The sequence below is a fragment of the Callospermophilus lateralis genome, chromosome 9 (genome assembly GCF_048772815.1).
Source record: "Callospermophilus lateralis isolate mCalLat2 chromosome 9, mCalLat2.hap1, whole genome shotgun sequence".
Lineage (NCBI taxonomy): Eukaryota > Metazoa > Chordata > Mammalia > Rodentia > Sciuridae > Callospermophilus > Callospermophilus lateralis.
In genome coordinates, this window is record NC_135313.1 from 91120788 (window position 1) to 91146084 (window position 25297).

Sequence of the window (25297 nt, forward strand, 5' to 3'; positions counted from 1 at the left end):
AAAAGATAAAGGGAGGGTAAATGGTATTATACTGTATATGACTGTTATACTTTTCAAAAGTCACTTGAGGTAGACTTTGGTAAACTAAAGGCACATGTCCCTACAAAAACAACCATTCACAAGTTTCATAGGGATGTAGATAAAAAGACAGAAAATGGAATATTTAAAGCTCAAATCAAAAGGCAGGAAAAAAAACAAATAGAAATAAGACATATATAGGAAATGGAAAACAAATAGCAACATGGTATATCTATGTCAATAAATATGTTAAATCTAAAGGGTCTAGTAATACTTCCATCAGAATGGATAAAAATCTAAAACCCAACTATGAAACAGACATAAGACAAGCTTTAAGTAAAAGGTTGGAAATAAAAGTATAGAGAAGAGGACACACCATTTAAATGCTACTTGAAGGAAAGCTTATGTCATATTATCTTCAATCTCAGGTAAAACAGAATGCAAAACAAGAAATACTAAAGAGAAAAACATTTCAAAATGATACCAGTTTATTTATCAGGAAGATATAATAAAAATAAGTTGACTGACACAGATTCAAATACTATAAAAAATGGACAAAATTTAATGGAGAAACAAATTTAAAACAAAAAACAATATGAAAAAAATGAACAACTTAAGTACATATAAAAACATGATGTTTATTAAGAGTGGAAGACTTAAGATGGCAATAATGTCTGAAGAGATCTATATGTTCAGGATTATATCTATCAAAATTCCAATGGCCTTGTTTGCAGAAATGGAAGTTTGTTTTGAAATTCATGGGGAAATACAAGAGACCTGAAAGTCAAAATAATCTTGAAAAAGAGCAAACTTGGAAGACATATAATTTCCATTTAAAAAAATTAATGTACTAATGATATGAAGACAAAAATATAGAATAATGAAGTAGAGTCAAAACAAAACACAAAAGCCCCTTATAGGTGGGCACAGTGGCATACACCTGTAATCCCAGCAGCTTGGGAGGCTGAGGCAGGAGGATCTCAAGTTCAAAGCCAGCCTCAGCAAAGTGAGGTGCTAAGCAACTCAGTGAGACTCTGTCTCTAAATACAAAATAAGGCTGAGGATGTGGTTCAATGACTGAGTGGCTCTGAGTTCAACCCCTGGTACCTACCCCACTCCCCAAAACCCTTACGTTCAATGTCTATTGATATTCAACAAAGTACCAAGACTCTTCAAGGGGAAAAGCAAAGTGCCCTCAACAAATTATGATGGAATAATCAAATAATCACACAAATACTTTACAAAAGAATGAGGGGTGCCCTTACTTCATAACACAAAAATTAACTCAACATGGATACATGACCTGAATACAGGAGCTAAAGTCATAAACTTCTTAGGTGAAAACATAGTCTAAAATCTGCACGGCCTTGTTTTGGGAATGGATTCTTAGATATGCTATTGAAAGTGAGCAACAAAAGAAAATACAGATGATGTAGACTTTATTAAAATTAAAAACTTCTGTATATCAAAGAATGTAATCAACAAAGTGAAAAGACAACTTTTAGAATGGGTAAAAATATTTGCAAATCATACATCTAATAAAGGTCCTAATGTCCAGAACTCATAAAGATTTATTATAATTCCACAACATAGAGATCAACATAGGCTATACAATGATTCCAAAGATATTGAAAGTATGATATAAGGGGGATATTAGGAACAACTTTATGCCAAAAAATTTGTAACATAAATGAAATGGACTCAAATTATCAAATCTGATCCAAAGAGAAACAGGAAATTATAATAGCTCTAAGAAATTCAATCTGAAATTTAAAAATTTTCTTTGCAAAAAGCTTCAGGCACAGATGATTCAATGATGAATTCTAACAAAAAATTTAAGAAGAAATAGCAAAATTCACACACAAATTCCTACAGAAAATAAAGGAGGGAGAATAATGCCTAACTCATTTTGAGGCCAGTATGGTACCACCCTGATGATAAAACCAGAGACATTAATAAGCAACTATAGACTAATATCCTTCATTAACACAGATGCAAAAGTACTTTACACTAACAAATTTACTCAGCAAAATATAAAAAGAATACTCTACCATGACTAAATGGGTCTGCTCCAGAAATTAAAAGTAAGTTAAACATTGAAAAGTTAGTCAACCTCAACAATTGAATATTTCAAAACAGTAGAGAGGATAATGACTGTTCCCAACAAAAAGAAATAATAAATATCTGAGGGTGTAGATATGCCAATTACCCTGATCTGCTCACTACATACTGTATAAATGTATTGAAATGTCACATTGTACCCCAGAAATATGTACAAATATGTTATTTCAAAATAAAAAAATTTAAAATAACCAGTCAAGACAATTCACCATATTCACAGAATTAAAGGAGAAAAATCACAAGATTACTTCAATAGATACCGAAAAATCACTCCAAAAAATTTAATACTCTTTCATGGTGAAGAGTCTTAACAAATTAGGAATAAAAGGGAATTTCTTCAACTTGACAGAATATGTTTAAAAAGCTTGCAGATAAAACCACACTTAATGATGAAAGCCTGTATTCCTTCCCCCTATGATTGAAAACAAGGCAAGAATATGTACTTTCAAAACTTCTATTCAAGTTGGGAGTGGTGGCATAAACCTGTAATCTCAGTGGCCTGGGAGGCTGACGCAGAAGGATGGCAAGTTCAAAGCCAGTCTTAGCAACTTAGTTAGATCCTGTCTCAAAATCAAAAATAAAAAAGGGCTGTGGTTTAGTGATTCATCACCCTTGGGTTTCATCCCTGGTACCAAAACAACAACAACCCCCTGCCCCCAAAATCTTTACTCAATATTGTATTGGAGTATCTCCCTTGTCAATGAGGCAAGAAGAAGAAAAAACAATAGGCATACAGATTGGAAAAGATCATGGAAATAATCTTGGGTGTAGAAAATTCTAAGCTGTCTACAAAAAAACCTACTAGAATAACTGAATACAAAGGCCACAGGAGAGCAGGTGTAGCTCAATGGTGGAGCCTAGCATATGGGAGGCTGTGGGTTGGATCTGCAGTACTGCAAAACAAAACAAAACCACAGAATACAAGATCAACTTATTCCTATATTCGATACTAGTAAGTAACAAATAAATGGTCTCTTCTTTTTGAAATGCTATTTACATTTATTGTGTTTTCCTTAAGCTAATTAAAAATAAACAAATACACACACACCTCTCTCAGGATCAGAAGGAAATTCAAAGATTATGTAGTTAAACTCACCAACATTTACCTGTCAATGTGGGTGTCCAACATGTGCTTAACTATCTCCAGATGGGAGAAGATAAGTTTATACACTGTCACAAATTCTTTCCATGAGAATTTAAAATCAGATCTTTGAAGTGAAAACTGATCGTAAATGAGAGACTCCAATAAGAAAGAAAAGATGAAAAATCAATGTACCTGTGGTGAGGGCTGCTGGATATATCCCTGCTGTTGGAGCACAGGTTGGCTGACAGGATGACCAGAGGCAGAATAGCCAGCAGTAGGGACTGGCTGCCCAGGTGGTATGGGGGCAGGAGGAGGAGGTGGTGGTGGAGGAGGAGGAGGAGGAGGAGGAGGATGTGGTGGGGGTGCTGCTGTCACAATAAATCCAGACTGCTGCGGAGACTGAAGAACAACAGTGGACTGGTACATGGTGGCATGAGGATCAGAACCATCAGCAGATGTCTGGCGGGCAAGACTCATGTGGCTGAACTGAGAACCAAGGTTATCCTGCTAAAAAAGGGAAAAGTTTGCAATTAATAAGCCTTTTACACATGGTCCGAGCTAATCCATGAAAAGTATTTTATACAAGAAAGAAAAAAACTTCTATATAAAAAAAGTATCTTATACATTTTTAACTGAGTTGCAATAGTATATATTATGGACATCAAACACATCTACAACAGATCTGATTTAACAGAAGAGCACTTTCAAGAACATGAGAACTCTTAAAGTGGAAGGCAGGGCTATTATAATGGCATTATTACAGTTATTTATAAAATATAGCTAATGAGAGCATGCAGAAAAGATCAAAAAATGAAAAGACGTTTATTTAAATAAAGATTAAATACATATTAATATGTTTAGGTAAAATTGGACATTTTTATATTATACATTTTCTGAAAGTACTTCAAAGACCAGGTAAAGAATAAAGTGATGAATACTTTTTCCTAGAAGGCAGGACTCCAGTTCTTTGCATCACTGTACCTCAACAATCAAAATCCAATCACCCAGCCCCTCTCTCTAATCTCTTTGATAATCATTTGGTCTTCCATTCTATTCTTCCCTAGTGTCACTAAAGTTAAATGTTACATAAGTGTAATCCAAATGACAGTTTATGCTGCTTCTGCACTCACCCAAGACATTATTATGATTTATGTGTCATTTGAACCAACAGTGTTAAGGACCACCTTCTACTGGTCTAGAAAAATACCACTAAAATAGTATGATGTTTAAATAGAATTATCCTTCTTCCAGGGAGCCACAGATAACAATATATACCTCATTTTATTACAAAGTCAATCCTGAAAAAAAGTGATTTACAAAATTGTGGCAACTGAGTTGCCAAATTAAAGCTGACATATTTGCGGTTTCTAGTCTGATGGTTTTTAGAAGTAAATTAATGCTATGGAGAAGAAAAAGGATTGCAAAAGGGGAACCTGATTTCAATAATTGAAAATACAAGTTTTACTCTTCCCAAGTACTCTAGTGCCATCACAGTAATTCAGTGAATGGATTTGATAGGAAAGAGCATACCTACTGAACATACCTGTTAGCTATACTTAAATAAGTAATATGGTAAAGTATTCTTAAATGAGATACCATATACAACAATGTCAGAGACACATTGAAAAGTCATTTTCTAATTCTAGTGAAAATTTCCAAAACATGTTTGAGGCTTTTTGTTATTCTTTTCTAAATATTTTTAACACTATAAAAATTTCTTTTCTTTTCACACTGGAAGTAACTTTCGGAAATAATTTAGAGTTAAGGTTGGTAAATAAGGTTGTCCTACCTCCAAACAAAGTCAACACCAACAAAACAAAATGTTTCCAAAAAGAGTTGGGGATGATAGTCAGATATAGTTTGTAATCTGACTTGAAATACAATTTCAAAATGTGATGGTCAATATAGTCTAAAAAATAGCAGTATTACTGCAAAAAAATATTAAGGCTGTTAGTAATTTCATTTTAAGGAAAGAAAACTAATGTTTACTTAAAATATACTTCATGCTAGGCATTATGCAGAAGGTACTTTACATTGCTACTTCAGGGTCACAGCTAATGTGGCAGTGTACTCTATACACTGAGAGGTATAATTTGGGGGCAGACTTTGGATTAAAGGAGGTCCCATTAGTTTATAGTTAGAAATAAAATATCTAGAGATCTTCAGGAAGATACTTAGAAGAGGTCCTCTGAAGCTCTAAGCTACAATTTATTCTAATAACTGGTACTGAATCTTCTGGACTCATAACACTGGGGACAGAATAGAAAATCTGAATCCAGATAAAACCTGCCATCCTACAACTGCACAGATTCTACACTGATCTCTAATAAGAGAAACAAAGCTAAAACATTTTAGAACTAGAATAGTCAATCTGAAAATTATCTCATTATGAAAAAGTAGGAAAATATTAGAGTTTAATTATCACATATCCAACATAAAGAAACAACACAGGAGGTGAATAGAGATATAGTACCACGGAATATTGCTGGGTGGGTGAGACTGGCAGGAGCGGGGGTGGGTAAGGGGCTGTAGAGCACTGAACAGGCTGAGCAGAGGACTGCAGAGGACGAACAGGCTAAAGAATAATAGGTCGGCAAACAATGTTAATGTCAGAATAAAATGCTAGAAAAATTGCATTAAATGGAAATTAATAGTTTTGGGCAATAGCTTTAACATTTACAAAGTCATTTAAAATACAACAGAGGAAACAAAACAATACCAAATGAAGAAACTACACAATGAAACTTTTGAGAACATTCTATGCCTAAATTTACTTCATAACTAGAAGGATTTTTTTTGTGATAAAAATACTTCTTTATTATAGATTAATGCAAATAGGTAATTGAGTCATTTTAAATTCTATTATCTAACAAAGACCCCTGGGTTAAATTAGTAAAAGCAAAACTATTTATACTTTTTTCCTCATTTTTATGGAGGGACTGTCCTATTTAGGTATATAACACTAAATTATAAATGAAAAAACTTCATTCTTATTATCAGAGAGTAATAACTTACACAATGTTTATGCAAATTATTCTACTTGATAAGGCATGATCAAATACTCTTTTAGGGCCAAAGTTCCTAAATTTTAGCAATTTTGTAAGAAAAATGCACTGTGGGTAACATTAATAGTAACAACTTAAAATAACAACCTTAGTTAACAATACATACATATGCACACACACAAACTCTTTAAAGTAAGGAAGATAAATAATTCCCTTTTAATTAAACATGTTTTATTGAAAGAATACACATTGGGAGCTGAAAAATGAGTTACTAGAAATCTTTATCCACTAATGAAATACTTCTGAGTTCTAGGAAAGAGTTTTTTATGTTTCCTGGGGGCACTAAAAAACAGGTATTCTGAAAAAAAAAAAAAATTTGATCATTTGAAAAATTGGGGAATATAGCTGACCATTTATACAATAACATTAGTATATGATTTCATCTCAATCTTATATTTATAAATTTGATTATAAAGGGGATAAAAATACATATAGGCTTGAACACTGTGATCCACTTTACAGATGACAATCAGAACAAGGAAAAAGAAGTGATGTGTAGAAAGTAAGATACACAAGCAGATGCAGAACCCGGGTACTCTAATCGGTTATTTTTGGTGAAAATGTATATTCACAAAAAAATCTTGCTTTGGACAATACCTCTGAAGAGAATGATTTAAAAATGTAAGACAAAGTAAAGGAATGACTGCTCAGGGAATAATCTAAATCAGGAAAAATTCTGAGGACAACTAAGATTTATGAGTTGCCCTTTTTTAGTACAAAACCAACACTATGGTTTCTAGAAAGCAAAGCAAAACAAAAGGTTTGGATTAGTATAGATTCCAATAAAAATGCTAGATTAAAGTGAAAGCACAAAAAGAAAAAAAAAAGTAAATGCTGAACTATCTGTAGAGTAGCCTCTGGTTGCTCATAAACCTCTGGACTAGAAATGAGCAAGCTTCCTAGAAGATGGCAGTGTATATCACACTAATGAGGCACAGTGGCTTTAGAACTTCTATTCAATGTGTTATCAAGACAGATAGCCATTAAGATATAACTTTGAGAAAACTTGACTTTCTATATAAGTGTCAGATGCAACAAAAATTTTGGTCTTTTTGAGGATAAAAGGAAGAGTACTATGAGAATCAAGAACATGGATTAATGTCTCCCAGTGTCAGATGGTAAAGAGCCACCTATGGGCTAAAAGACTGATGGATCAAAGCGAAATTCTAAGATAGAGCCTTAGCACTTCCTTTTCTGACTTTGCACTACCTGCAAAACAACATCCATCTAAGGTAATTGGTTTTACATTATATGGTTAAGAAATTAGCCCATTGGGAAGGTTTGGAAACCACAGCATTATTTTGTTTGTTTATTTGAAATTCTGTGAATGAATGATCTCAGTGTGCAAAAGATAGCTATTGACATCATTTGATCATTGAGACTTTGCTTTTTTATCTGATAATGAATACCCACAACACTTAAGATAATGCCAGGAAAATCAGTCATGGAGTTTGATGCATGCCTCAAAACCTCAAATTATAGCTCATTGAAGCATCTATTTTTATACCTCCATTTAGGATAATCTCTTCTAACTACATCAAAGTTATTTCTGAGGGATAAAAATGTAAAAAATATGATCACAGATAAATCTTCAGAATTTTCTGAAGCTGCCACACTGACATTTATCCCACAAAATTAAATAAAAATGAACTGGATCAAAATCACTCTTGTGAAGCTCTTGTGAAATACATAGCCTGCAAAGACAATTACATGCTAGTAAAATAAAGAGCAAAAATGAATGAAGCCAAGAAAAGAAGTTTTATGTAGTATGAGTGTGTGTAACCAAATGGAGTTTGGGAAGGAGATATAGGAGTGTCTGGAAGGCACTCTCCTCTACATATATGAATTCATTTGCCTGATCTTAGAAGTGCCCCAAAAACTTTTAAGTTCAATTTAAACAAACACATAAAATAAAAAACCCAACTGCCTTGCCCACGAGTCTTAATTGGCAGAGGCCAATTATTTTCATGACTTTCATACTATTTGATAACACAATTAAACTGCTTGTGTATGTTTTTTATCCCCAAAATATAAATGATATCTCTTGTGAGCAAAGCTAATGAAATTTTTATGCATGGTCTTAACATTAAAATCATCTTGCAGGGAAAAAGAGGTATAACTAACTTTATAAACTGCTTTTTATATAAATAAATAAACAAATAATCTTTAAAAGTTAGAAATGAAAATAAGAGTTTAGATTGGCATAATCAAGTTCTCCAAAGATGAAGAACACATCTTTAGGGGAAAAAGATTGAATGTGAAAATATATGTGCAAACATTTATTTATAAGCAAATTGAAGAAATTATTAAGAGTACTTCTGCTAAGCAGCTCAGTAAGATCCTGTCTCTAAATAAAATAAAAAATAGGGCTGGGGATGTGGATCAATGGTCAAGTGTCCCCGAGTTCAATACTCAATACCCTCCTATCCCCAACAAAGAATACTTCTGGGAATTCTCCCAATCTCTGTCTCACTTTCTTACAGGGTAGTTGAATGGAAGAATACCTTGCAGAACTACAGCAAACCCCTTTAGTCTCTTCTGTTTGATCTGCTGGATCTTACAACAATTTATTTTGCTCACTGAGCCAATAAACAACTTTTATTTTGTTTTAATTTCTCTCTTTGCCCATTTCTTATTGTTATAAAATAACGAAAAGTAACAGGCATATAAGATAAAACCATTCCCTTCTTTCCAAACTATTTTTAGTATTTATTAGTTGAAAGCCCTTGAATTTAAGGCTCGCTGTGAGTAGTGAGTGGGACATCACTAGTGGCAAAATATTAACATTCTAAGACTTACTTGGTAAATTTTGTTATTTATACTTAGTAAATTTTATATTTTATAAAATATAAATTATACTTAGTAAATTTTGTTTCAATATGCAAAAGAAAGTGAACTTGGCATTAGGTAACTGTGGATATGTGCACCTGTGAGAAAATGTGATTAGCTGCTGGTTGTTGAGGTGGTGGGGGTGGCAGAGGTGGCTGTGGAGGTCCAGGCACTTGGGTTCTAACTGGCTGTTGAGTCATAGGAGGATTATACACAACTGGACTTCCATCTGGGTTTATGAAGGGCTGACCTGAAAAATTAGAAAAGGAGAAAAAAGACAATTTACAATGAAGATTGAAAATACGTCATTCTACTGACAATTTACAAAACATGTCCACACATTCCTTATCTCCACTTCCAAAACTCCTACTTATAAAAAAAAACAAACGATTTTCTTACACTGGGAAATAGACTGATTTGACATGAAGCTATTAAAGTCTTTATTTTTCCTAGTTAAATATTCAAATGTTTTGCTGCTGTGTTATTGTCCCAGATCTTACTGAGTTTACTTTATAATACACAGTATTTTCTGAAAAATTCTGAATCATGCAACATATTTTACTCAGTTGTAGGACTGTGTTCCTGTGTGGCTGGACACATTTTAAAGAAAAAATGCTTGACTATAGGATAATAGACTATTATTCATTAATTTTTATTAGTGGATGAGAAATCTTTAACTTAGAGGCTGTGCTGCATATATTTCATTAATGTAGGATAAAATTAAGATGGTTGACAGCTTTAAACTTCAAATTTTGAGTTTAATGGCAGTGTCCTTATTTTATAATTTCAAATTTGAAAAAGTTGTAAGTAATTTATTTTTAATTATAATTTTCTAAAACAACTTCTTTTTACTTCCTATGAGCCTTATTCACTGGTAAATGAAAAAGTCAGAGAGAACTTTGGTACAATACTCTGTATACATGTGTTCTAAACAACTCTTTCTTATTATATAATATAGCATTTCATGTAGAAAAATAGTTAACAAATAGAAATAATAAATAAATAAATCTCCCATAATTTTATAGCTAATATTTTGTATATATTCTTCTAGACTTTTATTTGATGAAGCAATAGAGAGATTCAAATATCAGTGTTTTTCTTTACAAGGCACTGAGTTATCATAAAAGAAGAACAATAATTATGTCAAAAACTGTTCACTGGCTATGATACCCTTTTAGTGAGAATACAGAGGAATAGAGATAAATTGAACACATTCTAAAGAGAAAATTAATATTTTCATTTTTTAAAAATTTAAAACATGAGTTAATATGGTTTTTGGTGACATGAAAAATTAATTTTTTTAATGACATAAAAAAATTCTTGGGCTGGGGCTGTAGCTCAATTTAATATTTTCTTAAATTGCCTTTACATCATCCTTTCTTACATATTAAATCACTCTCCATTTTATTTTATTTTTTGAGGAAACTTATGGCATATAATAAAATAATATTCAAGAGAAGACTCTACTCATCTATTGCTACAAAGTAGGAAAAGTCCACCAAAGTAAAATAATTTCATCAGTTAGCTTCCTGATAATTTATATGATAGTTATAGACAACAAAAACAAGTCAGGCAAGATATCTGTTGACTGCTAAAGAATTTGGAAAAAATAGAAAACAAAAACAAAGTGGTAGAGCACATTTGGATGACAGCTGGATCAGAAGTCATTTAAAGGCTGTCTGCAAAAAGTTAGATGTATTACAACACTTCCCCAAAATCGAAGAAATCATATTTGGACTCACTAAAAGTGTATATAATTGATCAGTTTCTCAGTCTATCAACACATAAGAAATTTAATTAAAAAAATTTTTTTATAGTTGTAGATGGACAGAATACCTTTATTTTTATGTGGTGCTTAGGATTAAACTTAGTGCCTCACACATGCTAGGCAAGCGCTCTGCTCCTGAGTTACAGCCTCATGTTTTCATGTCACCAAAACCATATTAACTCATATGTTTTGAATTTTAAAAAAATGAAAGTAATGAGTTCTAAGCCATGGTTTTCTCTACTACAAACAAAAGGAAAGGGCAAGGACACTAGAAAGATCTGACACTTCCACTTTTATGTGGCCTAACCACTGCCTTTATGACCACATCATCTACATCCTCAAATTTTAAAGTAAAGGCATCAAAAGATCCAAGATGGCTTTCATGACCTTTCCAAATAATTTTAAAATTAAAATTTCTTTGCATGTTCTCACCAGTGGAATATTTGAATGGTCTTGCAAGAAATAAGAGATATAATTAACTGTATAAATTGCTTTTGATATATTAAATAAAATTGGAATGAAAACAATACATTGGATTATCATAAAAGAAAAACAGAATCAACTATGTGAAATAAACTATTCATTGACTACGATACCCATTTAGTGAGAAGACAGAGGAAGAGAGAAATTTAACTAACCAATATTTTCTTAAATTACCTGCATAACATCCTTTCTTACACAATAAACTGCTCTCCATTTTTCTGCAATCCTTTAAAAGATCATGTTTTCTCTCTATAAATCATTTTTTGTCACTCAACATAGTGAAATATATTATAAGTGTGGTTTATACATCTCTCTGAGATTTAGATTCCTTCTCTATAAATGGGGATTTCACCAACCTAATAAGGTTGTTATAAAGATTATAAATGAAGTATTCAAAAATACCTAACACAGGATATGGTACAAAGTAAATGCTCAATAGATGTACTATTAGTTCACTGCAAAAAATAAGAACATGTATGGTCAATACTAATTCATAATGACTATTCATTTTCTTTCAACAAATTATGTCTCAGAGCTTTTCCTCTGTAGAAAACAACCACCACATTCTCAGCAGAAATTAAGTATAGGATTTTTCTCTACTTCATTTTATATAATGATTAAGAGCTGTTTACTTAGTTGTTCTTCAAAGATGGCTGTCTCATTTCTAGGAAAGGAACTAATCTTTAATTGTAGTTAGGTCATTATTTAGCCTTGAAGATTTCATAGATGTCACAGGGGAAAGTGCCTTCTGATTTAAATATCTTAAAATTTTCTAGGGTAAGTGTTTTTATTAAAGTTCTTAGGAAAATGTCAGTTATTCGTGAAAAAAATAAAAAGCTGTCAAACACTTGCACAGATAATACATTTAAAAAGTATCTTTTATTTTCAGATAATTTCTACTATCTCAACTGAAATAAACAACTTTTTCTGGATACCAACCTGTTTGTGGGTTGATCAGAATACTGCCAGGTGGTATGCCTGTAGCTTCCAAGGGAAGCAAAAAGAAGCTAGTGCTAGGAGATGCGACTTGCCCATTTAGGCCACCATCAAAGGAAAGAGAACTATGAGTGCTGACAGTTGGATAGACGACAGGTGCGCCATGAGAAGACTGGTTGAGAGCTGTACCTGGAAGAGGCTGCTGGATGTGAGAAAGAGAGCCCGTAGATGACCCTACACTACCAGAAGACTCAGAACCTAGGGGAGGAGTAATGAAAAATATGGATTTTTTAAACCTTATATAAAAACATAGGCTTTAACAATTTACAATTAAATTCACATTGCATAACATGCAGTTATCACATAAAAGCAATGGCTATTTTTGATTTACTGTTCAATTTGCTTACCCTGCCCCCAACACAAACAAGTTTAATAAGCAAACTGATCACATTAAGTTGTCAGAAAAGTCATAGCCAAAGCATGCAATTTAAGCAAGTTTATAATAACATCAGCCACGGACAGCCACAAAAAGCACATTATCCACATTCCCAAAAGGACAAAGTTATATACATTTTACCTTTTAGATTAACACCTAGGAATATTCAGATTACAATTTTCCCCCAGGAAAAAGAACTTAGTACGGCTAAATGCCGCAAACCTCTTATATCAGAAACCCCTTATCTATAAGAACACAGAAAGATCAAGAATAGTGTAGGAAATAACAGAAACGATAAATTCTCTATTGAGAGAAACTGTCAAGTTTCACTGCAGAATTTCATTTCTCAGCTTACAATCATAGCATTTCTATAATGTAAACTCAACTTTCAATTTTCTTATCAAGGGACAGAGATAGCACCAAATATATTCCAAGTACTTACATTTAGCATCAGCTTAAAATTTATTTCTCACTAAATTAATAAACTAATTTGATAACTGAATCTGACTGCTTTTATGCTTGCAATCTATGTAATTCTCTATCACAGAGATGGAAAATGGCATTGACTTCCAGCATAATGGCTAACGGTGGACAGTGAGACAATGAAAGAACGGAAAATATTTGAACAATGCATATAGTTAGATTAGGTTTTGAAAATGAAAGTTGACTTTGGGATAGACAGTCTTTTTTTTTTTTTTGGCATTGGGGACTGAACTTGGGGCACATTACCATTGAGCTATACCACTAATCTTTTTTATTTTAGAGACAAGGTTTTGCTAAATTGCTGAGGCTGGCCTCAAACTTTAGATACTCCTGTATATCAGCCTCTTGAGTTGCTGGAATTACAGGCATGTGCCACTGCACCTAGTGAGTTGGAGAGTCATTAATGAAATGAAATAAACCACTATGATGAACCATATAGACTGCCTTAGGAAAGACAGTTTCTATTTTGTTTCAAAATGGCTCTTGACAAGAACTCCATCAATTTATCCTAGGAATTAAAAAAATCATTTTCCCTATTAAAGGATTAAGTAATATTTATTTTCACCTTTGAAGATAACATAGACTGTTTATACTACATGTTCTCAAAATGTTTTAATTTGGTACTTTTTCTAAATGACTTTCTCATAATGCAGTAATAGTTCTTTTTTAAAATTATAACCATGAAGTGGCCATTTTAAAATAAATGCTGATTTTTTCATATTCATAATATTTGCCTATCTTTAGCAAGACATCATAGCCACTAAGATATTTTTAATATATCCATATTTTAAGTTAAAAAGGTGGTAATTGAAATTCACAAGTCTTAAACATTTAAAGCACTGGTTATAGTCAGGTATTTAAAAATTTGGTTACCCTGAAATGTACCCTTCAAATCTTGCCTGCATAATGCTAGTATCTATACTAACCCCAAAATCCAGGGAGAAACAGCCATTTCTGAACTTCCTGTTTATTGGGGACGGGGGCTGGGGAGTGGGATAAATATCTACAAGGGTCCTAAAAGGATACATAAGCTTCTTTTGTATTGAAGCCGACTAGTAAAAATGTAAAAAGAAAAAGTTATATATCAATGTATTCTAAACACAAAACAGATAAGAGAATGAGACTATTAAAATTTCCAGCCATTGATAACAGTTACATCATACTATTTTTCCTTGGTTTTTAAATTTCTTAAAAACTTCTAACAATTTTATTCATTTTGGAAAGGGAAATATAGGACTTCATGAAAAATATCAATCAATACCTGACAGTATTAGCTGAAAACCTAGTGTTAAATAATTGAAGATAAGAAATCATGCTTTCCAAAAAGAAATAAGCAATGAAGAATTTTCAATTACCTCTGGGCACCAAGAGGTGTGCCATCAAACCTACCTAATTTTGTCACAACAAACAAAAATTTTTATTTTGATTGAAATTTGTAAACTATCTCTAAGAATGAATTCTAATGTTAGTGCACTACAGATAGCAATTTTACATTTTAGATAATCAAAGCCACATAATAAAAAGTTAAGACAACATCAGGAAACTAATATTTTGATTAGATAGGATTAAGCAGATATTTATACCTGTTTTAGAAAGCCTGCCTATGCTTTTGCTGCTTCCAGAACTATCACCTCTTGTCAGGACTGAGATTCCACTAAAGCTGCTGGCTTTGGTTACAGCAGGCTTCAAATTTCGCAGGGAACTATCTGAATCTGTGCTGCTCCAGGGCCGTGGTTCTGAGTATTTCAACTCATTCTCAGTGCTGCTTTGATGGCTATTGGTTGATCTCCCTGAAGCATCTTTATTAACTCTGTAATTTAAAAATAAAACTTTGAAAAGCTAATAGGGGAAAGAAAAGAAGGAATAAAGAAAAAATGCTTTAATTTTTCAGTACTGCATTGAAAACATGCTTCCGATACCTAAATATCTGGCGCCTCTGCTGGGTACTACTAGCATCCTCGTCTTGGATTCTGTTGGAATTTGAATAAGACATTTTAATTTTTATTAACATCAATCAGATATTTACCAAAATAGATGTCAAAAATTCTCTTACCTTTTGTCAATAACGTAATTCTCTTGGGAACATAGGGACTAGAAAGAAAGGAGAGAGATAAAAAGTTGAGCTTTAGTCAAATACATAATGCCACTTGTAAACCAACGATGACAACAAAATTCACACGCAATAATATTTAAAAAGTATCCCCACCCCCCAAAAACCTCCAAATTGGTGATAAGAATAAGGATACACATATAAATTATGATGGAATTTTTTGTGGCTTGGAGATACTATGCTTATTTTTATTTTGTACTAGAGACACTTTGCCATTGAGCTACACCCCCAGCCCTCCTCATTTTTTATTTTTTATTTTGGTCTCACTAAATTGTTTACAGCCTTGCTACATTGTTGAGGCTGGTGTTGAACTTGCAATTCTCTTGACTCAGCCTCCTGAGCCACTGGGGTTATAGGTGTGTTTAGCTACTATGCTTACTTTTTTTTTTTTTAATAGTTGAACACAATACCTTTATTTTATTTATCTATTTAATTTTATGTGGTGCTGAGGATTGAACCCAGGGCCTTGCACATGCTCTACCACTGAGCCACAACCCCAGCCCCAACTACTATACTTTTAATAGCTATGTATCTTGATGCCACTGGTTGTATGGTCCAAATTAACTTGAAATTCAAATATTCTCTTCCAAACAAGTGAATGCATTTTTGTTATCATATATTCAAAATATATACCAGTTTACTGATTCTGCTTCATTCCCTTAATAAATATTATATTAACAGAGTGAACAAACAGCTATGCTTTTATGGAGATTATAGTCAAATTCCTCTGGTGCTACTAACTGAAGTCAGGCAACAATCATTTTTGTTTGTTTTATTAAAACAGTCTTCTGTACAGTTTTCTAGCTACCAATTTTTGCCTTTTTCATTCAGTTTATACAAGAGAAGCCAGGGCGATTTCTATCAAAGGTCATTGTGATTATACTTCTACCCTTCATGGATCCCTGCTTTAGCAGAGGAGTCAACAAACTATGGCCAGCCACTTATTTCTGTTAATAAAAATTTTTATTTAATCTATTTTTAGTTATAGATGGACACAATACCTTTATTTATTTATCTTTATGTGGTGCTGAGGGTTGAACCCAGGGCCTTATACATGCTAAGTGAGCATTCTACCACTGAGTCACAACCCCAGCCCTGTAATGAAGTTTTATTGGAACATGACTACTTATTTATGTACTGTACTGTCTCACTAAAAGTCAGATTTGAGTAGATGTGATGTGAAAAAAACTATATGGCTCAAAAAGCCTAAAATATTTATTATATGGTCCTTCATAGAAAAAGTTTTCAGACACACACACACACACACACACAAACACATACACACACAACCACCACCACCACAACCACCACCACCTGAAGTTCAGATATTTTAACAAACTTCCAGGGCTCAAGTCACCTGGTTCCTGTTTTCTCTGACCTAAACTTTCTATACTTCCTATGCCAGCCTGGCTATAACCCTGTCACTGATTCTTCCAGTTCTTTATATGACAAGTTCCCCCTTACCTCTGGGCCTATGCATATACTAACCATATACTTTTAACTCTTTACTCCTGTAGATCTCCTCTCAGAAGATAATTCTGTCACTCCCTACCAAATTCTGGTTTGTGGTTCTTCTACACCTTGTCCCATAGTTTGCAGTACTTCATGGCTATAATCCCCTATTTTACCTTCATATCTCTATACAAACCACACACCATATTGTTATTATTTAACTCCTTATCGGGGCAGACCTCATTTATCTTACAAACTATTGAGAGAAAAGTATATCTAATGTAGGTTCTGCAGTCAGCAGACCTAGACTGAAATCCCAACTCTGCTATTTTCTAGCTGTGTGAATTCTGGCTATTTTGCTTTGCCTTCTGGATTCTGAGTTTCTCTATGTATAGCATAAAAACACTGACAGTATTGATCACACAGGGTTGTTTTAGGATTAATTATCATAAACTGACAATGGATATGTTCTTCAGTGCCCAGCATAGTACTTACTAAGTAAGTAATCAATGAGATTTGTTAAATTTATAAATTCTTTTAAGGAATGGTCTGAATTTTAATGTTATTTCATCTTTTTCTTTTAAGACACAGAAAATTTCTGTATGTAGCAGTGTTAGTACATGTTTCATACATTTATATATATTCCTTGAAGAATACTGAGTACTGCAAAGAGGTGCTTAGCAAATGCTGGTAAAAACAAATTGATTCTCCGGCTGGGGATGTAGCTCATTGGTAGAGTACTCGCTCACATAGCATGTAGAAGGCACTGGGTTCAATCCTCAGCACCACAAAAAACAAAAACAAAACAAATCAATTCTCTTCTGACAAAAATGTATAAAATAATTAGTCATTTATAATCACTTATAAAGTTAAAATGATTATTAATAAAAAAATTAATTTTATAACATATGACTCGTAGACAGTTACCAAAGTTCTAAAAATTTCCGGTCTGTCAGAAGTCTGGAGAAAAAAAAATACAAACATATACTAAGTCCAACAGTCTCAGTGACTCCTGTCATTTGCTTTTACCTTTTCTGAAATTTTACATTAGTGCTGCAATGTAGTATTCTGTAAACTATTAAATTATTAACATAGGGGCTGGGGATATGGCTCAAGCGGTAGCACACTCGTCTGGCATGCGTGCGGCCTGGGTTCGATCCTCAGCACCACATACAAACAAAGATGTTGTGTCCGCTGAAAACTAACAATAAATATTAAAAAAAAAAAATGAGTAACAAACAAAATGTGTCAATATTTCTAAAAGGTGACCTTATGTGTAAAATAATAAACATAAGGTCAATAGATTAAAGAGGAATTGAGACCCTACAATGCAATTAGAATGTATTCTAACATAAAGTCCTAAATATTGGTACATACATCTTGGGAAAATATTCGGTCTCGAGCTTTCTGGTATTCTTCTTCTCTTTCTTCTATAGATTTGCTTCTTCTGTCATCTCTCAAACGTATTCTCATCTAAAGAAAAGAGAACAATTAATTCTTGGGAAAATGAATGTTGTGGTTTAGATGTGGTGTTCCCCCAAAGCTCACAGTTCAGGAGAAATGATTGGATTATAAGAGTCTTAACTCAATTAGTGAATTAATCCCCCTATAGGAATTAACTGAGTAGTAATTGAAATGGGAGGGTGTTGCTGGAAGAGGTGGGAATTGGGGTGTGGCTTTAGGGTATATATTTGTATCTGACAAGTAGAGACTCTCTCTGCTTTCTGATCACCATGTGAACTGCTTCCCTCTACCACACTCTTCCACCATGCAAGGAGGAATGGAGTCAGCTGCCTTTGGACTAAGACCGTGAGCTCAAAATAAAACCGTGAAGCTCTTAAAAAAACCTTTTCTCCTCTACAATTGTACTGGTTGGGTCCTTTAGTCACAGCAGTGAATAAGCTGACGAAAACAATGAACTACTTGTATAATAGGTCTTGCATGTATAAAAATGTCATGTTTGCTGTAGGTTACCTGGTTATCATCTTTGTCAAAACTAGAGTTGTCTCTCTTAAGGATATATCGTTTCTGAAAGTCGTCACCTCTATCATCCTTAATATGTTCATTAAATTTCTGATCAGGTCTAAAAAAACAAAACAAAACAAAGGAACAAAAAAGATAATGCACAGTATTTACAGAAAAATCAAACATAACATTTAATGAAAAGTAATAAGTTATTTATTAGTGCCATTAATAGATATCTCACTTTTTCCTCATAATTATCTCACAAGAAAACACTAACTATCCCATGTTACGGATTCAAATATCAAGCTTTAGTCATGGAAGTGGCTTTAGGACTTGCACAAGTTACTTAACCTATTTCCCAGTTTCCTCATCTATAAGATGGGAATTATAATGTATCTATCTCACAGAGTTGTTCTAAAGATGAAATGAATTAATACAGGAACAACATTTAACATGGTAAATGCTCAGGGGAAGTTTGTTATTTTTATAAATATTATTGAGAAAATTGAGGTTCAAATAGCTTAAGCGAACAGTCAAGGTCAAAGGACAAGTACATGACTGAGCTATAGTTGGAGTCCAGAACAGTCTGACAAAAAGCCTACATATCTTCTCTCCATTGCCACCTCTAAATATATAAGAAAATGTGGTACATGTAAGAACATATAGCACTACAGCGTATATATTACATTCCTATATTACCTAGTCTTCCAGTTATATAACTGAAAGTAATCAAATATTTTGGGTTGAATTAACTAGAAACTTAAGAGACTATTTCAAAATGTACCCAAGTTACTAAAAATTCCTGAGTGTATGTGTGTGTTTGTGTATGGGTAACTAGGGATTGAACCCTGTGTGTGTGTGTGTGTGTGTGTGTATAGGTAACTAGGGATTGAACCCAGGGGTGCTTAACCACTGAATTACATCCTCAACCCTTTATAAAAATGTTTTGAGACAGAATCTTTCTAAGTTGCTTAGGGTCTCACTAAGTTGCTGAGGCTGGCTTTGAACTTGTGATCCTCCTGCCTCACCCCTCAAAGCTTCTGGGATTATGGGCCTGAGTGCCTGGAACCAAAAATTCTATATTATAGCAGGGCATGGTTTTGTTTTACATTAACAGGCTAGAAAAGATAAGTTCTTTTTTGGAGCTGAACATTGCAACCTAAAATAATGAATATGAAGTCCTAGCAATATATTTTATAGCAGATTAGTCTTTTCAGACTAGAAATGTTGTAAATTCCACTGATACTAGAAGACACACATATGGTTCTAGCCCTTGGAAAATATAATTATGAAATTTCATCTCCCCAAATATATGCTCAGCTTCAAATATTAATTCAATAAAATTCTGGGCCTTAATGTCATTCTATTCTAACAGTGAATTTTTCTTTTAAAATATATGATATAGAAAAATAGATCTAATAGTCACAAAATCTTAATGAATCTTATTAGTTTTTAAAATCAGGTTCAAATATATATAAATATATACAGATATAAATAAATATATATCTGTATATGTACACATGTTTATTATAAAGGTATGTAAGTATGTGAATACTCTTAGAAAATTTCTAATCATAATCCCAAATCCCCCATGTTCAGAAACTAACATTTCATTATATATAGAACCCAAATTACACTGCTGAATATTTGTTGTAATGTGAATTTTTAATAAAGTACTGACTCCTGTAAATTATGCAGAAGATTTAAAAATGAGAATAATTTAAACAAGCAAAAGAAATCTCTATTACAAAACAGATTTAGATGTGTGAAATGGAGTAGATATCTGCATAAAGCTATATAAAAAGTAAAAAGGAATACAAACAGCTTTGCAATCAAAATTATGGGAAGCGTGCTTTCCTTTGGGATTTGGAAGATTATCTATTTGGTTCTGACAATGGCAGTATCTTGTTTTTGTCATACGATTGCCTCATTTACTAATGACATCTATTTTAGTAGTTGTTCAAACTCACATTTTCTTACTCAAGGAGATTGCAGTTGAGTGAAAGATTGTTATTCCAAAGTGAACTCTTAAGGTTTAACCAAGGGCCTGGCAACTTTTCTAAGAGCAGCTGGATTCCCCACACCAAATAACATTGGCAGGCATTTTCGCTAACCTTAAGACTGTCTTACCTCTTTGTTTTATAGATGCCTGAATTTACTGCCCTGCAATCGCCAACTTCCCGCTCCATTGAGACACCCCAGTGGACACCGGGTTGTTGACATCCACAACACCACTGGTTCAAGGCTGGAGCGGGTAATCTCCCTATGAGGAAAAGGTAAGTTTGTTTTTATTCAATGTGGAGCAGATCTCTAAGGTTTTCCGATTTACAGCCTTCTTCATATCCCAGAAGATATAAAACAAAAATACAGTGTAACTTCAATGATCCGAAATGTCTAGTAGTAATTACGTTATCAACCCAGACTTCTTTAAGCACATCATAATTAGCTCTGCTTAGCTAAACTACTAATTACCATAATAAAGAGAACCCTAAAGCTTTCTGACATAATTCATAGAATTCAAATAACTGAGGTTACACTGTATTGAAAACCTTAGAGTCATCAGTCAAAATGTTAGTCAAAATGCCTGCTAATGTACATGTGCTTAGGAATCCAGCAGCTCTGAGTAATGTTGAAAGGTATTGGTTAAATGAATTTGGTTAAGTTAAAAATTTTGTTCACTTTTAGTTCAGCTCATATCTTAATGATTAATATCCTACTTTAGCCATTATATAACTAATTGGAAAAAGACTAACTGATAATAATATTTTAAGAGCAAGGAGTCAACAGATGAAAATTAAATCAGATCCACATTTTTTAAATAATCCCTAAAGAGAGGACCTTTCACCCAAGACAACTATGTTTATTAATTTTACTTGTAGGAATGATTGTTTTAAAAATACCAAATGTATCTATTTAGTTGACAAAAGACTATTTGAAATGGAAGAAAACCAATTTAGTTCCAGTAAGCAATATGGTAGCTATAAAGGTCTTTATAGCAGAAGGGACAAAGATGATTTAAATTTAAATGTGCAAACTACATGGTTCAAACACAAGACTTTGAGAAAAGTCCGATTTCAGGAAAGGCAGAAAAATAATGGATTAAAGAATATTATTTATAGCATCTGAAGTCAACTGATGCTTATTACTATTGTCCCATGCTGCCATATATGAAATTAAGAAACAAAATCCTTTTGAAAGGCAGATACCAAATTTAAGGTGAACTTAACAAACTGCTTTAGGATAAGACTTACAAATAGAATAGGTGCTGTGTACATGTAATAATTTGAATGTCTCTGCATGGGGCCTTCTACTTGCAATATCGGCATTGATTATCTACTTTACCAATACCATAAAACAAAAGCTCCTCCTAACCATTTAAAAAATTTCCTCAGCAAGTTTTATATACATAGCCCAGGAAGGGAATGTAGCAATATGGATGATGCTATATTAACCAACAGTCACAATTTCTTGAGGTCTGCTAGAGGAAAGGAGCAAAAATGGGCTTTTGGAAAGGATAGTAAAGTGATAGACAGGAGATAAATTAAATGTGAAAATTTGTTAAAAAAAATTGTAAAGACAAATTCTGCTCATTAAAAACAAAAACTAAAACTAATTTGCCTGAGGCTGGCCATGGCTATCTAAATTATGTAAATTAAAAAAAATCTTTAATAGAGAGTAGCTAACAAACATGGCTGATATTATATTCTGAGTTAATTATTCAAAACATGTGTCCCGGACTCTTCTTTCTTATTTCAGTGCAGGTGGGTCCATTTTTTCCTAGTGAGCTAAATGTATTTGTAGGTAATATCACATACGGTTATCATGACATTTATTTAGACTGCTAAAACATGTGGAAACCTTGAGATGAAAGATGCTGTGGGAAGGTAAGTATTAATACATAGACATATAACATGTACCTACATCTCTTGACACTTACATTCTTGTATTGCTAGTTTTGTTTACTATGACAGACTTCCCACTCTGATCAACATTGTGGTCTAATCCAAAGTAAGCAGCTACTCTGTGTAATAGCATCCTATGGTAAGATGTCATTGGGGGGAATTTTTTACGTGGAGACCTAGAAGTAGAAGAAAAACTAATTTAGTAAGTCAAGAAGAACTGTGATGATAATTTTTTTCTTGTTAAATGTCAGGACTTACTCATTATTACCAATGAAATCTAAAATTTCTTGTTCCAATTTCAGCAGCATCATTCTGTCCCTGAAACAAAGTATGAAGACTTTTGTATGTAAAAGCTTAATCATAAATGCCAACAGGTTATGAATTTATAGCTATTTTCCCCTTTATACATTCAGAACTATCATCATAAGCTTGATGTGAAAATATTTACATGCTTTCTAACAAATGTTTTAAGAGACTGAAAAATGATTTTTTTTCTGTTTAAATTTTCATTATGGAAATTTTCACACACAAATGCACACCTGTGGAGAGAGTGTGTAATATACACACAACTTTAACAATTACCAAACGTGGCCATTCTTAAATGCATTCTGTTCTGCTAAGTATCATTATGCTACAGTTTGCTCTTAAAATATATGGAGTAGATTAGTTTTTCTTCCTCATTCAATAAAGCTGAGAGTTAGCAGGAAAGCAGCCATCTTTAGTTAAGCTCATGGCTTTGTTACCATGCTGAACTCCATAGAAACAGTACTCTGAAGAACCTGTATTGCTAATAACAGGAATACTCCTAAGGGAATATAATGCTAATATGCAGATGGGGCTATAGCAGAGAAGTATAAACTACATTACTAACTATCACAGAAAAGAAGGACTTTTCAATCATTCTGTAAATTGCTATTGTGTACTTTTAAGGCTTTGAGAACTATTCCCAGAAATATCAAAGTGAAAACAAAGATGTCCAACATATACAACTAATTAGCACACCAGGGTCCTATTTAGTACAGTAAGGCTGTAACAAATTAATGGTACCACTTCACAAAGGTGCACAAAACAAGAACATTGCTCTAGTTTTTCTATGCTCTCTGGAAATTTCATGTGCATGGTGGATAAACAAAACAAAACAACCCCTCTCCTGCCAACCTAACATAACCTTAAGGGTAGAAGCAAATCATTCAGTTCTGTCTTCCAAATTTTAAGAATAAGAATTAAGAAAATGATGGGCTGGGGATGTGGCTCAAGTGGTAGCGTGCTTGTTTGGCATGCGCAGGGCGCTGGGTTTGATCCTCAGCACCACATAAAAAATAAAATTAAGATGTTGTGTCCACAGAAAACTAAAAAAAGAAAATGAGATCAAAGGGTTAATGGCTCTCTAAAATAAACACTATATAGGAGAATCTTTTCAAATTTTAATACAGGAGTTAACAGATCTGGATTAGGTCACCTGAAAGTCTATGCATCAATCATGAGTTTGATTCTCTCTGTTCACTGCAAAACAAATTTCATAAAACTAACATGCTGAACTCCATAGAAAGTTCATATATTCAACAAATATTTAGTCACATTTTTCACTAGTTTAAAAAGTCAAGAGAAAACTATGTCTACCTGGTGATTTCAAACCCAAAAGCTGAGAAGAAAATTACATTTTAACACAAATTCTAGCAACATTCAATTTTGCCCTCAGACCCGATTCTTTCATACTCTCTATCTTAGTACCACCTTATACCCAGTGTGTCATATTAGAAGCATAAGAATTTCAGGCCTGTACCATTCTTTTTCTAATTCTCCTACTCTGTTACAATGTCTGCTAAAAATTTTGCCTTTTATTTTTTCCATTGGATCTCTGGCTTGATTATTATAATGGCAGTAAATACTCTTTCTCTGTATATTTCCTTATTTTTTTCCCAATCTATTCTTTATGAAGCATGGATAAAAATATATAATATATATGATGTATTATATAGTTTTTTTGGGGGTGTACCAGGGATTGAATACAGGGGTGCTTAGCCACTGAGCAACATCTCCAGCCCTTTTTATTTTACTTTTTTTGAAGACAGGATCTTGTTGAGTTACTTAGGGCCTTGTTAAGTTGCTGTGGCTGGCTTTAATTTGTGATCCTCCAGCCTAGCCTCTAAGCTGCAGGCATGTGCCACTGTGCCCAGCTGGATAATCTTTTTAAAAAATTTGTTCTAATTAGTAATATACAATGGTAGAATGTCTTTTGACACATCATACATAAAGAGTATAACTTCTCATTTTTCTGGTTGTACATAATGTAGAATCACACTAGTCATGTAATCATATATGTACATCGGGTAATAACGTCCGATTGATTCTTCTATCCTTTCCACCCTAATACCCTCTCTCCCCTCCTTTCACTCCCCTCTGCCTAATCCAAAGTACCTCTATTCTTCCCTAACCCTCTCCCCCTGCCCCTTATTATGAATTAGCATCCACATATCAGAAAAAAACATTCAGCTTCTGTTTTTTGGGGACTGGCTTATTTTGCTTAGCATGATATTCTTCGGCTCCATCCATTTCATTCTTCTTTAAGGCTGAGAAATATCCCACTGTGCATATATACCACATTTTCTTTTGGATAATGATCTTTTAAGAATATATATATGTGA

At 33.2% G+C, this 25297-nt stretch overlaps 1 protein-coding gene across 8 annotated transcripts in view; it reads right to left on the minus strand.

The window, feature by feature from the left end:
• The window catches only part of R3hdm1 (R3H domain containing 1), a 98017-nt gene that overhangs the window by 50684 nt on the left and 22036 nt on the right, over positions 1-25297 (minus strand). For 2 of the 8 annotated variants that reach the window (XM_076866874.1, XM_076866871.1), the window contains 10 exons: positions 22911-22970; positions 22688-22828; positions 18760-18868; positions 18163-18258; positions 15277-15314; positions 15143-15193; positions 14807-15033; positions 12308-12562; positions 9216-9367; positions 3416-3730 (listed from right to left, as the gene is read on the minus strand). In XM_076866874.1, the coding sequence (XP_076722989.1) occupies positions 3416-3730; positions 9216-9367; positions 12308-12562; positions 14807-15033; positions 15143-15193; positions 15277-15314; positions 18163-18258; positions 18760-18868; positions 22688-22828; positions 22911-22970 (1444 nt within the window). Of the gene's footprint in view, positions 1-3415; positions 3731-9215; positions 9368-12307; positions 12563-14806; positions 15034-15142; positions 15194-15276; positions 15315-18162; positions 18259-18759; positions 18869-20880; positions 21008-22687; positions 22829-22910; positions 22971-25297 lie in introns of those variants that run through there. The other 6 variants (XM_076866878.1, XM_076866877.1, XM_076866875.1 and 3 more) reach the window with 5 other exon arrangements.